Here is a 13,766-nt window from a genome sequence, read left to right on the forward strand (position 1 = left end):
CAAGAAAACCAACAGTCTGCCAAAGATTTGCTCCAACTGGGCATTGGGACTAGGGTTTTATAAGTTGAGTTCTAACAAACCCTTCAAGGTAAAAATAAGAGGCCTCAGAAACCAGGCTGTCAGCACTGTAAGGGTAAGAGGTACTCTGTTTTATTCATGACTGTATTTACTACTGAATCCCCAGCACCTGGTACGTGCCTGGAACATAGTAAACACTCAATAAAAATCTGTTAAATGCCTGGAAAAGGAACATTTTCATTAGAGTATTGTGTGTATATGTAATTTTTAAAGAAATATGAATTTTCAAATTATTAAAACAAAATGTTTCTGAGCAGTATTCCTTTTTACAGTTCCTTGGATACTGAAGTGAAAATTTACTAAACAAGACAAAAACTATTCCTTAGATGAGCATTACCCCTTATTAAACAACTAATAAAATATATACAAGCTTTATATTTAAAACTTGAGAAGACAATACCCTGATGTAAATGAAGACAAACTTCAGGAGACAAACATTAAATATATCCAATGTAACTAAAACGATCTGGACTTTACTTACAAACTGATTACTTCCGAAAAGAATTAGTATTTAAGAAATGTTTTATCCAATGGAAACAAATCTAATAAAACCAGTATGTAATAACATTGATTTACAAAACCAAAATATGTCTTAGTTTCACTTCTTATATGTCCTAAATGAGGTTCATATTACATAAAAATATTAAACATCAGTGTGTTAAAAAAGGAATTTTATTGCTCAAGAACTGTATACAACTTATTCAAATTTATTCTCAGAACAGTGAATTGACATTTAAAAAAAAAATTTATCAGCTACCATCTAATATTAACAAAAACAAATATCACTGGATATATGTCATTTGTTTCTCCTACTGCTTTTATCACTACAGTTCAATATGAAACTTCTATTTTATGGCCCTGTTTTCAAGCTAATTAGTACCTTAAAAAAATAAAGTTCTAGATATAAAATTGGTAGTTTAAGGCTCAGTAAACAATAAGCAAACAAATGTCTTATAGATTTTTCCTTATAAAAAAGAATATGATACCCATGGGATTTTTCTTTCTTTTGAGCTTGCTTCATATTACTCTGTTGTGTCCCAACTGTTTTGCAGTAAGAAAACCCCAAAAAGGACACTGAACGACCTCTAAACCATTGTTAACGGGTTTGTTTGCTTTTATTTTTAAGTGAAAAATCTTTGAAAATAAGTCTTTAGCTCTGGCAGGAGATTAGAACAAATTCTCAAAAATTCACATTTTCTTCAAAAAATTTCAACTGGCGAACTTTCACACCGTAAGCCGTATACTTTTCACCCAAGTGCTCCCGCAAATGTACCTATTTGGGAAACAGATAAAAAAGAAAATCAATATGTAATATTAAAAAAAAAAAAACTTAGAAGGGCTTTTGTAAGCACGATGTTAAACGTAGAAATAGTATGAGAAAATACTAACAGTTCTGTTTACATAATTTTAGAACTTCCATGTGTCAAAGAGAGAAACAGCAGATATCTTGCTTTTTGAGTTTTTCTCACCCACTAAACCAAATATTCACTTTGAAGAAATCCCTGACCAAAATTAATCTGCCAGCAACTTTTCTGTTGCAAATTTTTTCTTTCCTTCTACAAGTCAGGTTTACTAAATTTGAATTTCAAAAGAGATGGCTGAGTGGAGGGGCAGAGACTGTATTGTGAACTGATATCCATTGGGAGGGTAAGGTTCAATCATATTAAGATAGCCAACGGTTTATCTTACATATTTCTTCCTCCTTTTCTCTATGGAGTCCTAGTGGTACAGTGGTTAAGAGCTCAGGCTGCTAACCAAAAGGTCAGCAGTTCAGATCCACTAGCTGTTCCCTGGAAATCCTTTGGGGCAGTTCTACCCCTGTCCTATAAGGTTGCTGAGTTGGAATTGACTCAAAGTCAATGAGTTTGGTTTTGGTTTTTCTTCTCTTCATAAGCCTCATTGTACCTACTTTCTTTGAACCATTTGTTTTCTCTGGAATCAAAGTGGTTTCCTTATATGGTCTCTTCAGATTTAACAGACAGTGGATAGTTATAAAAGTATCCATTGTAAGTATGTTAGGAAACCACGATTAAAGAAGTATCAAGAATCCTGTATCCAGGAAAGCTGCCTCTCAATAATGAAGGCAAAATAAAGATATTTCTAGATAAAAATGGACAAAATTTGTGGCTAGCAGACCCACCTTACAAAAAATGCTAAAGGAAGATCTTCAGGCTGAATGGAAGGGACCCTGGACAGCAATTCAAATCCACATGAAACTACAAAGAGTACTCGTAGAAGTAATTATGTAATTACAGGAAAACAGTATAAATGCATATTTCTTCTTAATTGATTAAAAAAGCAACTGTATAAAACAATACATATATAATGTATTTCTGGGTCTATAACATATACAAATGTAATATATTTGCCAAAAACAGCATAAGGAAACAGGTGGGAGCAAAGCTGTACTGGGCTAAGGAAATGACTGCAGGTGGTAAAATTCACAGGAACAAATAAAGAGATCCAGAAATGTTAAATAAGGCTAATATAACAAAAGCTATAAATATATACTTCCTCTCCTCTAAACTTTTGTTTTTCCTTTTAAATTTTGTTTACTTTGTTATTGAGAATACACACAGCAAAACATACACCAAATTCAAAAGTTTCTGCATGTACAGTTTAGGGACACCGATTACATTCCACAACTTGTACAACCATTCTCACCCTCCTTTTCTGAGCTACTTCTCCCTCATTAACAAAAACACAGCCCCCTAAGGTTCCTGTCTTTCTAATCTTTTGAGTTGCTGTTGTCAATCTGATCCCATATAGTTATTAAAATAGCACTACTCAAGGCAGACCTTTTTTTACCAGTTAAACTATTGTTCACTTTTAAGATGAATCTGGGGATATTTTTGGTTTAAGGTTTAAAGATTATCTCAGGGCAATAGTTTCAGGGGTTTATCCACCCTCCATGGCTCTAGAAAGCCTAGAGTTCATGAGAATTTGAAATTCTGTTTTACATTTTCCCCTTTTGATCAGGATTCTTCTATGGAATCTTTGATCAAAATGTTCAGTAAAGGTAGCTGGGCCCCATCCAGTTCTGGTCTCATGGCAAAGGAGGCAGTTATGCATGGAAGCAATTAGCCACACATTCCGTAAAAAAAATTTTTATTCCTGACTCTACTTTTCCCTCTGTTCCTCCTTGTAGACTAAGGGGGAGGTACTGCTGAACTGGAGTACAGTGGCATAACTGTAAGTCTCTTAGAGGTTTTGCTATGCTGATACCTCATGAGGCTCAGAGCAAGGCAATAATCTTCTCTTGGTTGAATTTTATTAAAGGCCAGAAAAGGTAAAGCCAAGACAACTTTTGGAGAACTTGACCAGATCAGATGGACACGTGCAGCAGACCTGAGTGGCTGGTTCTTGAGGAACCTCGCCCTGAGGACTCTTAGCCCTATTGAAGCACTAATTGTTAATGTCTATTTTGGACTGGTAAAATGATTGGGAGGGGGAAGTTATACTCCAAGAGTGTGGCCTGTGGTGTGATGGATTGCTTCTACATGGCCTTTCTCACCATGATCTTCTAACTTCCACCAAAAGACTGGATGGAACTATGCACATAACGTGCTTGTGGCCCACCAAGGGGATTGGACAGCTTGCTAATAATACAAATAAGGTGCATGGCACCATTTTGGGGGTGGGAACATGCAAATAAGGTGTATGGAACCCTAATGAGGGGATTGGTCAGTTTTCCCATCCCACTATGCTTAAAATGAGCTATCCCAGAGGCAGAAAGGGGGATATCTCATTTCCACTGAGAAAGAGGAGCTAAGAGTGGAGCACGTCCTTTGGACTGGGATCCCTGTCCTGAGAACCTCCTAGACTCAGGAGACAGAGAGCTGTAGCATGGGAGACGGTGGGAGCTGGCAAGAAGCAGTGGCAAAAAAATGGTGGCAGAACCAAGAACAGGCAGGGACAGCATGGTAGGCCTCCCAGCTCCCAGAGCAAGAAAGCTGAGTGCCTTTGGGCAGAAGGCTTGCTAGCAGAGTAGGGTGCTCTGGGTGCTTGGTGGAGCTAGGTTTGCTGACCCACAGAGTGGGAGAGCTGAGCACCTTCGGGCAGGTGGCTTGCTGGCAGAGTGGGGCACTATTTGACAGAGTCATGTTTGCCGACCCATGGAGCTAGGGAGCTGAGCACCTTTGAGCCAAGGCTTCTTGGCAGAGCAGGGTGCTTCTGGGCACTTACCAGTGGAGCTAAAGAGCTTTGTTATAATCCAAGAAGCTGGACTGTATGAAGAACAAGGCATCAAGATTGGAGGAAGACTCATTAACAACCTGTGTTATGTAGATTACAACCTTGCTTGCTGAAAGTGAAGAGGACTTGAAGCACTTACTGATGAAGATCAAAGACTATAGCCTTCAGTGTGGATTACACCTCAACATACAGAGAACACCTCACAAGTGGATCAATAAGCAACATCATGATGAACAGAAAAGATCGAAGTTGTCAAGGATTTAATTTTACTTGGATCCACAATCAACGCCCATGGAAGCAGCAGTCAAGAAATCAAATGACACATTTTACTGGGTAAATCTGCTGCAGAAGACCTCTTGTAAAGTGTTAAAGAGCAAAGATGTCACCTTGAAGACTAAGGTATGCCTGACCCAAGCCATGGTGTTTTCAATCACTTCATATGCATGCGAAAGCTGGTCAATAAATAAGGAAGACCGAAGAAGAACTGATGCCTTTGAATTATGGTATTGGCAAAGAATATTGAATACACCATGAGCTGCCAAAAGAATAAGCGAATCTGTCTTGGAAGAAGTACAGCCAGAATGCTCTTTTCCTTTAGAATCAAGGATGGTGAGGCTACGTCTCATGCACTTTGGAAGTGTTATCAGGAGGGATCACCCCCTGGAGAAGGATATCATGCTTGGTAAAGTAGAGGGTCAGTGAAAAAGAGGAAGACCTTCAACAAGATGGAGTGAGACAGTGGCTGCAGCAATGGGTTCAAGCACAACAATGACTGAGAGGATGGCACAGGACTGGGCAGTGTTTCATTCTGTTGTATACAGGGTCGCTATGAATCTGAACCTACTTGATGGCACCTAACAACAACAAAGACCTTTGTAACACTTGCCTGAGCAGGGCAGAGGCAAGGCTGAGGGGCTGAGGGCCAGAGAGAGGCGTGCCCATGGGCATGGCTGAAAAGAGGCTGTCCTGATTGAAGAACTATATCCTGAGTTGTTCCTGATCCTGAATTGTAACCTGTTATTTTTTATTCCCTAATAATCATGAGGATTGTCTGTGAGTTCTGTGTGGCTACGGCAACAAATGATTGAACCCAGTAGAGAAGTAGAGAGGGCCATGGGAGGGAAAGCTGGTGTCAGATTTTGTAAAAACGGTGGATGTATGTTTGACCTCCACCTCATAGGAATCCACCTCATTGGGCTGTTGCTGCTGATAATGATTCTTCCCCTCGTGAAGTTTGTGATCAGATGCCCCGTGCCACCATTTTGGCTAGTAGTTGAATGTTTAACTGTTTGGGCCCTCAATATTCAGAATGTAAAAAAACTCTCAACTTTTTAAAAAAGATATATAAAGCAAAAAGTATAATAATGTAATGTTGGGTCCATAACATTTATAGGTTAATATGTATAACAATAATATCATAATAAGGGGAAAAGAGAATAGAGCAGAACAGAAGTAACGTTTCTATATCTTACTGGGATTAAGTTAGTATAAATCTGAAGTGGAGTCTCGTAAGTTAAGATGTATATGGTAAGTCTTACAGCAACCACTAGGAAATAACTAAAAATACATATAATGAAAAAACTTATTACGAAAATTAAAATGCTACAGTAAAAATCTTTGCAAATCATATATCTTCTTGTTAGTTGCTGTCAAGTTGATTCTGACTCATAGTGACCCTGTGTGTGGCAGAGTAGAACTGCTCTATAGGGTTTTCAAGGCTGTGACCTTTTGGAAGCAGATCACCAGGCCTATCTTCTGAGGGGCCTCTGAGTGGGTTCTAAGAGCCAACTTTTAGGCTAGTAGTTGAGTGCTTAACTGTCTGTGCCTCCAATATTCAAAATGTAAAACGAACCCTTACAACTCAGCAATAAAAAGACAACACAATTTAAAAATGGACAAAAGATTTAAAGAGATATTTCTCCAAAGAAGATGCAAAAATAGCCATTATGTACATGAAAAGAGAAGTTCCCGACTCATTCTATGAGGCCAATATTACCTGGATAACAAAACTGGACAAAGTAATCACACAAGAAAAGAATGCTACAGACCAATACCTCATATGAATTTGGACATAAAAATCCTCAATGACATACTAGCAAACCAAATCCATCAACATATAAAAATAATTATACACCATGACCAAGTGAAATTTATCTCAGTTTTAACATCTTAAAATGAATTAATGTAACATACCATATCAGCAAACCAAACAAACAAAAACCACATGATCATCTCAATAGACACAGAGCATTTGACAAATCCAACACCCTTTCATGATAAAAATACTCAGCAAACTTAGGAATAGAAGGCAACGTCCTCAACCTGGTAAAGGAAATCTATGAATAACCTGCAGCTAAAATCATACTTAATGGTAGAAGACTGGATGCTTTCCCCCTAAAAACAGGAACAAGATAAGGATGTCTGCTCTCACCACGTCTATTCAACATTGTCCTAGAAGTTCCAGCCAGGAAAATCAGGCAAGAAAAGAAAAAAAAGTTATCCAGATTAGAAAGGAAGAAATAAAGCTAATTCTACTCACAGATGACATCATCTTGTATATAGAAAATCCTGAGATGTGCACTAAAACAAACAAACAAAAAAACTATTAAAGCCAGTAAATGGGTTCAGCAAAATTGCAGGATACAAGATCAATATATAAAAGTCAACTGTATTTTTATAAACTTGCACAATCCAAAAATGAAACAAATAAAATTCCAATTACTTAGGAATAAATTGAACAGAAGTGTAAAACTTACACTCTGAATACTATAAAAACATTGTTGAAAAAATTAAAGACCTAGAATAACGGGGGAAAAGTCTCACGTTCATGAACTGGAAGACTTAGTACTATTAAAATAGCAATACTTCCCAAATTGATCTACAGATTAAATCCCTATCAGAATCCCAGTTAGCTTCTTTTTAGAAATTGATAAGCTAATTGTAAAATACATATGGAATTGAAACCCAGAACAGCCAAAATAATCTTGAAAAAGAACAAAATTGGAGGGCTTACATTCTTCTAGATTTCAAAATTTACTACAAAGCAATGGCAATCAAGACAGTGTGGTACTAGCATAAGGGTAGATATACAGACCAATAGAACACAATCAAATGTCCAGAAATAATACATGTCTAGGATCAACTGATTTTCAACAAGGAGAAAGAATAGCCATCTCAGCAAACACTGCTGAGACAACTGGATAGCCAATCGCAAAAAAAATGAAATTGAACCCTTACCTCACACCATATAAAAAATGAACTAAAAACGGACCAACGACCTAAATGTAAGAGCTAAAAATATGAAACTCTTAGAAGAAAACATAAACATAAATCTTCATGACCTCAGACTTGGTAATGGACTCTCGGATGACACCAAAGCACAAACAGCAAAAGAATAAATAAGAGAAACTGGACTTCAACAAAATAAACTTTTGTGACAAGAGCAACTCGAAAGGTTAGATAGGAACCTTTGGGGGCTGTGAGTTTTATGCTAACGGGAGAAACAACTCAGAAAAGGAGGACGAGAATGGTTGCACAACTCGATGAATGTAATCAATGTAATGGAATTGCACACATAGAAATGGTTGAATTGGTATATGTTTTGCTGTATATTCTCAACAAAATTAAAAACTAATAATTTTTTAAAAATTTAAAAACTTCTGTGTTTCCATGATCTTATCAACTGATACAAAAAGGCATTTGACAAAGTTCAACACCCATTTATGATAAAAACTTTCAGCAAAATAGGAATAGAGGGAAAATTCCTCAACATAATAAACGGCATTTATACAAAGCCAACAACCAACATCATCCTAAATGGAGAAAGCCTGAAAGCATTCCCCTTGAGGTCGGGAACCAGACAAGGATGCCCTTTATCACCACTCTTATTCAACATTGTGCTGGAGATCCTAGCCAGAGCAATTAGGCTAGATAAAGAAATAAAAGGCAACCAGGCTGGTAAGGAAGAAGCCAAAATATCTCTATTTGTAGATGACATGATCTTATACACAGAAAACCCTGAAGAAAACTACTGAAACTAATAGAGTTCAGCAGAGTATCAAGATACAAGATAAACATACAAAAACTAGTTGGATTCCTCTACACCAACAAAAACAGCATTGAAGAGGAAATCACCAAATCAATACCATTTACCATAGCCCCCAAGAAGATAAAACACTTAGGAAAAAATCTTACCATAGATGTAAAAGACCTATACAAAGAAAACTACAAGACACTGCTGTAAGAAACCAAAAGAGACCTACACAAGTAGAAAAACATACTTTGCTCATAGATAGGAAGACTTAACATTATAAACTGTCTATTCTACCAAAAGCCATCTATAGATACAATGCAATTCCAATCCAAATTCCAACGGCATTTTTTAATGAGATGGAGAAATGAATCATCAACTTCATATGGAAGGGAAAGAGGCCTCAGATAAGTAAAGCATTACTGAAAAAGAAGAACAAAGTGGGAGGCCTCACTCTACCTGATTTTAGAACATATTATACCGCCACAGTAGTCAAAACAGCCTGGTACTGGTACAACAACAGATACACAGACCAGTGGAACAGAATTGAGAATCCAGACATAAATCCATCCACATATGAGCAGCTGATATTTGACAAAGGCCCAAAACCTGTTATATGGGGAAAAGACAGCCTCTTTAACAAATGGTGCTGGCATAACTGGATATCCATCTGCAAAGAAATGAAACAAGGCCCATACCTCACACCATGCACAAAAACGAACGATCTCAAAATGGATCAAAGACCTAAATATAAAATCTAAAATGAAAAAGATCGTGGAAGAAAAAATAGGGACAACGCTAGGAGCCCTAATACATGGCATGAACAGTATATAAAACATTACTAACAATGCAGAAGAGAAACTAGATAACTGGGAGCTCCTAAAGATCAAACACCTATGCTCATCTGAAGACTTCACCAAAAGAGTAAAAAGATTACCTATAGACTGGGAAAAAGTTTTTAGCTATGACATTTCCGATCAGAGTTTGATCCCTAAAATCTACGTGATACTGCAAAAACTCAACTACAAAAGACAAATAACCCAATTAAAAAATGGGCAAAGGATATGAACAGGCACTTCACTAAAGAAGACATTCAGGTAGCTAACAGATACATGAGGAAATGCTCATGATCATTAGCCATTAGAGAAATGCAAATCAAAACTACAATGAGATTTCATCTCACTCCAACGAGGCTGGCATTAATCCAAAAAACACAAAATAATAAATGTTGGAGAGGTTGTGGAGAGATTGGAACACTTCTACACTGCTAATGGGAATGTAAAACGGTACAACCACTTTGGAAATCGATTTGGCCCTTCCTTAAAAAGCTAGAAATAGAACTACCATATGACCCAGCAATCCCACTCCTTGGAATATATCCTAGAGAAATAAAAGCCTTTACACAAACAGATATATGTACACCCATGTTCACTGCCGTATTGTTTACAATAGCAAAAAGATGGAAGCAACCAAGGTGCCCATCAACAGATTAATGGATAAATTAAGGTATATTCACACAATGGAATACTACGCATAGTTAAAGAACAATGATCAATCCCTGAAACATTTCATAACATGGAGGAATCTGGAAGGCATTATGCTGAGTGAAATTAGTTATCTGAAAAAGGACAAATATTGTATGAGACGACTATTGTAAGAACTCGAAAAATAGTTTAAACAGAGAAGAAAATATTCTTTGATGGTTACGAGAGCGAGGATGGAGGGAGGAGAGGGGTTTTCACTAATTAGATAGTAGATAAGAACTATTTTAGGTGAAGGGAAAGACAACACACAATACAGGAGAGGTCAGCACAACTGGACTAAACCAAAAGCAAAGAAGTTTCCTGAATAAACTGAACGCTTCGAAGGCCAGCATAGCAGGGGCGGGGGTTTGGGGACCATGGATTCAAGGGACACCTAAGTCAATTGGCATAATAAAATCTATTAAGAAAACATTCTGCATCCCACTTTGGAGAGTGGCGTCTGGGGTCTTAAACGCTAGCAAGTGGCCATCTAAGATGTATCAATGGGTCTCAACCCACCTAGAGCAAAGGAGAATGAAGAAGACCAAAGACACAAGGTAATTATGAGCCCAAGAGACAGAAAGGGCCACATAAACCAGAGACTACATCATCCTGAGACCAGAAGAACTAGATGGTGCCCGGCTACAAGCGATGACTGCCTTGACAGGGAACGCAACAGAGAACCCCTGAGGGAGCAGGAGAGCAGTGGGATGCAAACCTCAAATTCTCGTAAGAAGACCAGACTTAATGGTCTGACTGAGACTAAAAAGACCCCACAGGTCATGGTCCCCAGACCTTCTTTTAGCCCAAGACAGGAACCATTCCCAAAGTCAACTCTTCAGACGGGGATTGGACTGGACTATGGGATAGAAAATGATACTGGTGAAGAGTGAGCTTATTGGATCAAGTAGACACACGAGACTATGTGGGCGGCTCCTGTCTGGAGAAGAGATGAGAGGGCAGAGGGAGTCAGAAGCTGGCCAAATGGACACAAAAATAGAGAGTGGAGGGAAGGTGTGTGCTGTCTGATTAGAGGGAGAGCAACTAGGAGTATATAGCAAGGTGTATATAAGTTTTTGTATAAGAGACTGACTTGGTTTGTAAACTTTCACTTAAAGCACAATAAAAATTAAAAAAAGGACACTATGAAGAAAGTAAAAAGGCAACTCACAAAATGGGGGAAAATATTTAGAAATTATAAAGCTGATAAGGGGCTTTAAGAATTATTACAATCCATCAATTAAAAAAAATAACCCAAATAGCGAATGAGCAAAGGATCTGAAAACACATTTCTACAAAGATAGACAAATGGCCAACAAGCACATGAAAAGATGCTCAACATCATTAGTCACTAGGGAAATGCAAATCTAAACCACAATGAATACCACTTCGCACCCACTAATATAACTATAATAAAAAAGTCATATAATAACAAGTGTTGGGGAAGATGTGAAGAAATTGGAACCATTTATGCTACAGGTGGGAATGTAAAATGGTACAGCTGCTTTGGAAAAGAGTCTAGTAGTTCCTCAAGCAGTTGAACACAAAGTTACCATATAACCTAGCAATTCCACTCCTAAGAATATACCCAAGAGACCTGAAAGCATACATCCACACAAAACTTTTACACAAGCAGCATTACTCACGATAGCCAATATTCCAAACGCCCACCAACACACGAATGGATAAACAAAATGTGGTACACCCACTCCTCCTTCATCTACGTTGTTAGGTTCCGAAGGCCAGGTCATTACATGAAAATGGAGGGTTCTTTTTTTCTTGTTCATGTTTGTCTGATTTTTTTAATTTAGAAAATATGATCATAGAAATAATAACACCAAAGATTTACTGATGTGCTCATCACTGTGACGAGTCCAGTTGTGGGTTATTTCTCTGTGGAAAAGGAGCCTTGGAAAAGACAAAGCTGGATAAAGCCAGGCTGTGTGACTGGAAGGCCTACAGCTTAACCACTTCACCTTCCTCCTGTGCTGATTCAGAGCTTCCCTTGAGAAGCCACCTTGAGGGCTCCACCCCAACCCACACAAGCCCTATGTTCACCTCCCAGAGCCTGCTCTACTCTCTGGGCATGGTGAGTCACCAAGACATGGGGCCTCCTGCGAAGGTCCTGGGAACCTGGATGCAAACCTGGCCCCACTGAGGCGGAGGCTTCAGGCCCAGTTCAGCTAACTTTGGGACATCATTAAACTCACATGCATTTCCTCCAAACACCCTCTTCGATGCCTCTTTCTTTTCTTCCTTCCCATCTCACAACAAGTTTGAGCTACAGGGCCTCAGGCCGCATAGGAGCTGGGAATCCAGAACAGACACCTACTGGTTTGGTGCTGCCTGTGTGTCCACCCGGAGGCCGGGGCGACAGAGGAGGCCAGCACCGCACAGCAGTTGGACATGGTGTCCCCGCCAGGACAGGGAGTGGAGGGTGCAGGGCTGCACAGCCCAGCTTCCCAGAGGCTGCCACGAGACCTTCCTCGAGGGAGGGGACACTCTGGAGCCGTTGCCACCATGCCCACTGCCTCGTGAATGCACAAAATAGTTGGATAGTAGATTTTTTTACTATTGTCATAAATGAGAAATGTCAGATAACAAGATAGGTGACAAATGAGGATTAGGTGTATATTCATTCATACAATGGAATATACCACTGGTACATGCTACAACACGGATGAACCTCAAAACATGATGCTAAGTGTAAGAAATCAATCACGAAGCCACATATTGTATAACTCCATTGACATGAACTGTACAGAATAGGCAAATCTACAGAGATAGAAGATTAGTGGTTGTTTAGGGCTGGGGGACTTGTGGGAAGGAATAGACAACGACTGCTAATGGGTACAGGTTTCTTTTGGGGGTGATAAAATGTTCTCACACTGATTGTGGTAATGGTTTTACAATTCTGTACACATACTAAAAACCATCAAATTTTACACATTAAATGGGTAAACTGTATGTACGTGAGTTACACTTCAAAAAAACTATTTAAAAAATTCTAAGGCATAAGTAGCTTAACACAGCTAACGGGACACTCACCTCTCTCTCCAATTCATCTTCCTCTTCCAAAAGATCATACACCTCCTCTAAAAGCTGAATCCCCAGGCCCTGGATTACATCAGCTCTCAAGACTTCAACTATTCTCCTGATCTTTTCAGAACCTGGCACAATAGCTACAAAGCAGTAAGAGAGAAAAATGAACATTCACACCACTGCAGTGTGAAAAACACAATGCTTTTTAAAAATCTTGCCACATTATGATTCTTTTCACTTTGACAAGAGTTTGGTTTAATGACTTTATTTACATTTTCATCACTAAAAATTTATATATATACATACATATATATGTATGTGATGAACTTTAAGCTGCATGTCTTCATGTCTCTTAAGTCTAAACACACACACACAATTGTTTAACTTGAAGAAAATTTACATGAAAAATTCTAAACATTTATCTATATTACCTTTATTTTTAAAAATAAGTTTTTAGGCAATTTTTCAGGAATACTTCACAAAATAACATACAGCTGTTATGTAAATATCTAGACAAAATAAAAAAATATTTACAAGCATTATCTCCTTGGTTTAACATGTATCTCTAGCAAACATATGCTTTCCAGTTTGCTACAAAAGAAAAAACTGCTGACCTGAAGGCAGCTCTTTAAAACGGAGTTCCTCTGTCTCTTCTGCAATCTTCCCATGAAGTATCAGCGTGTCTCGATATTTCCGATGAAGTTTGAACTCTGATACTGGGAGATCTTCACAGCTCTCTTTAGAGTCCAGTTTCAAGGTTTGAGTCATCAATTGTACCAAGTCACTCATTTCATTGGTATGATTTTTACTGAAAATAAATAAATAAAATCCCCTTGTTATTTAATTGGTTTCATGAGAATTTTTCATTACAAACACAGATGTAAAGTGACTTTGAGGGA

The 13,766-nt window shown here is 38.2% G+C and overlaps 1 protein-coding gene across 5 annotated transcripts in view; it reads right to left on the reverse strand.

The window, feature by feature from the left end:
• Positions 1-768: 768 nt before the first annotated feature.
• Positions 769-13,766, reverse strand: part of NEK4 (NIMA related kinase 4) — a 42,100-nt gene continuing 29,102 nt past the window's right edge. For 2 of the 5 annotated variants that reach the window (XM_049863284.1, XM_049863285.1), the window contains exons 13-15: positions 13,482-13,675; positions 12,874-13,007; positions 771-1,351 (exon numbers count right to left, since the gene is read on the reverse strand). In XM_049863284.1, the coding sequence (XP_049719241.1) occupies positions 1,259-1,351; positions 12,874-13,007; positions 13,482-13,675 (421 nt within the window). In that variant the 3' untranslated portion in view covers positions 771-1,258. Of the gene's footprint in view, positions 1,352-6,397; positions 6,853-12,873; positions 13,008-13,481; positions 13,676-13,766 lie in introns of those variants that run through there. The other 3 variants (XM_049863287.1, XM_049863288.1, XM_049863286.1) reach the window with 3 other exon arrangements.

Source organism: Elephas maximus, chromosome 20, assembly GCF_024166365.1.
Source record: "Elephas maximus indicus isolate mEleMax1 chromosome 20, mEleMax1 primary haplotype, whole genome shotgun sequence".
Classification (NCBI taxonomy): Eukaryota; Metazoa; Chordata; class Mammalia; order Proboscidea; family Elephantidae; genus Elephas; species Elephas maximus.